Source organism: Arachis ipaensis, chromosome B10 (genome assembly GCF_000816755.2).
Source record: "Arachis ipaensis cultivar K30076 chromosome B10, Araip1.1, whole genome shotgun sequence".
NCBI lineage: Eukaryota > Viridiplantae > Streptophyta > Magnoliopsida > Fabales > Fabaceae > Arachis > Arachis ipaensis.
Genome location: NC_029794.2, coordinates 132,703,858 through 132,706,423, shown reverse-complemented (window position 1 = coordinate 132,706,423; position 2,566 = coordinate 132,703,858). Strand labels below are relative to the sequence as shown.

General features: G+C 40.8%; 1 protein-coding gene across 1 annotated transcript in view; it reads right to left on the bottom strand.

The window, feature by feature from the left end:
* The window catches only part of LOC107623143 (4-coumarate--CoA ligase-like 9), a gene marked incomplete at its 3' end in the record, with an annotated part of 4,931 nt that extends 2,504 nt beyond the window's left edge, over positions 1 to 2,427 (bottom strand). The window contains 2 exon segments of the mRNA XM_016325301.2: positions 620 to 809; positions 1,142 to 2,427. Of these exon segments, the coding sequence (XP_016180787.2) occupies positions 620 to 809; positions 1,142 to 2,167 (1,216 nt within the window).

Sequence of the window (2,566 nt, the reverse complement as noted above, 5' to 3'; positions counted from 1 at the left end):
ATACTCAGGTGTGATCTATAACTTAATGTGCTGACTAACTTAAGATATTAAAAATTTGAAATAAAAGGATCATTACAACTTTGTGTCTCCAACTTATTTTTATAATTTTATTTAAATAAATTCTCAATTTAGAACAACTAAAATACTTCTCAACAGAAAAGAAAAGAAAAAGTAACTTATAAGAGAATCTAATTGTAATAATTTAACCAAATTGAGCTCAATTGTTAAATATCAAGAAATAATATAACACACCATTTTGTCCATATTGTAGTAATTTCACCATTTATAAACTTCTTTGTTCACATTTTAACTAAACTATTATATATGTAATAAATAATAGATAAATAATTAGTTAAATAAATATAATATTTTAGTACGAGACAAAATGCATACTATACTTGTGGCATACGTTTTAAACACACACAATTCAAGCATGCTTTCAGTCTTCTTTCCATTATTCTCCTATACTAGATTCGCACATGTTTCCCGTAGGGGAACACTTTTTTTTTTGGTACAGAATAGCTACACTAAATATTAATAAAATATTTAGCTAATAAGTATCACTTTAAAATTTTTATCCTATAATAGTTGTTAGGAAGAAGTATTATTAATTGAATACCTTTCATAATTGAAGGTCCTCTGAGCCAAAGTTCCCCTTGATCACCAGGAAACATGGGCTCCCCTGTGTCTGGATTTACAATTTTAGCCTCAACACCTGACACCAGCTTACCTGTTGTCCTTGATCGGCTTGCCTCCTCCGGATTCGTTGTTCGGGCAACCCCTGCTGTTGACTCCGTTAGACCGTATCCCTGCAATATTTCCTTCTTCGATATAAGATGAACTATTCTAAGTAAGGAGTATGTGTTACTGTTTTCCTATTCATTTTTCATTTTTAAGTTAATCTTGCCAGTTGCCACGACAAAGAAGATTTACAATATAACTTCAAATTTAAAATGGATTTAAAGATTCTGGCTAGTGGGAGGAGAGAGAGACAGAGATACCAATGAGGATCTTGAGGGAAAAGTACAAATCAGGCTACCTTTTAATTGATTTTAATTTTTTATAAAAACTTTTATAGTAGCTAATAAGACAAACATGAAATATTTTGGTATTTCTAAAATTTTTAGTGCAATATCCTAACCTGCAAGATTAACACTTTGGGAAACTTTGTTTTGAACGCCGCGGCGGTATCCTTTCCGAGAGGAGCCCCGCCGCAAGCGACGCATTCCAACGACCTTAAATCATAAGCCGCCGTCAAGTCGTCTTTCATCATCGCTACCATTACTGACGGCACCGCCGCCATGTGCGTAACTCGAAACCTCTCTATCGCCTCCATCATCCTCCTCAACCCGAATCTCTCCATTAACACCACCGTTTCCAATAGCACCACCGCCCTCAGCGAGAGCGTAAACCCGAACACGTGGAAAAACGGCACCGTATATAGGAACACGGCGGGCTTCTCCCTCTGCGCCCGAACGACATTGTATACCCCTGCCATTGCAATCAGGTTCCGATGAGTCAGCATCACTCCCTTCACCTTCCCTGTGGTTCCTGAAGAGTAAAGAATAGCTGCCACGTCAGACTGACTCACCTCCACTTGTTCGAGTTTGGCGCCGGGTCGACTCGCTGTCATGAGCGAATCGAACTCGGGCGAGTCGATGAGGACGGTCCCGTGACGGAACTCATTGGGAAGGTTCTTAGCCGCTGATGACGTGGCGAATGCGATGGTAGGTTTGCTAAGGCGGATGATGCGCGTGAGATCGGAGCGCGTGGCAAGCGGATTTGCCGGCGAAACAACGACGCCGAGGGAGAGGAGCGCGAAGTGGAGGATAGGAACGTGGAGGAGGTTTGGAGAGAGGACCAAAGCGGTGTCGTTTTTGGAGAGTTTGAAGAGGGATGTAAGGTTGGCAGCTAGGGTTTCTGAACGGCGGATGAAATCGGCGTAGGAGAGGTGGCGGCCGGTGGCAGAGTCGATGAGAGCGGTGACGGAGTCGGACCAAGGTGAGTTGCGACGGAGAGAGAGAACGTATGATGGTGCGGAGACGGTGGCATGTGGAGGAGGGAGGCGGAGAGGGGGTTTTAGGCTGTGGAATGTTCTGGTAGCGCGGTTGAAACCGTTGCTTGGGTCAATTAAGACGCTGTTGGAGGTAGCTGTTTTTTGTTCCATGTGTGTGCGTGAGTGCTTGGATTTGGAGCCGAGTTAATACATCATTTTTGGTTAGGTCTAGAATCTCTTGAATAAGTGGCAGATGGTTACGTGCATCCAATCAAATAGTGACTAGTGAGATGATTGTCACCATGCGATGATCGTCCATTTAGAATGTGTCGGTTGTAGCGGCGAAAAATGCTAATGAATTATAGAGGAGATAATAAGAATTAGAGAAGAAGATCTATTGTATGCATGTGAATTGTGATGGTATGGTACTATTGAAGTTGAAAGGATATACAAGATGTTTAATTATGTTGAAGATGAATGATCAAACCAACAATGTTTATATGGTGAATTATACTCTAAAAATGTAAGTTTATAGATTTTTTTTATGTGATGAAATAGAGATTAAAAATA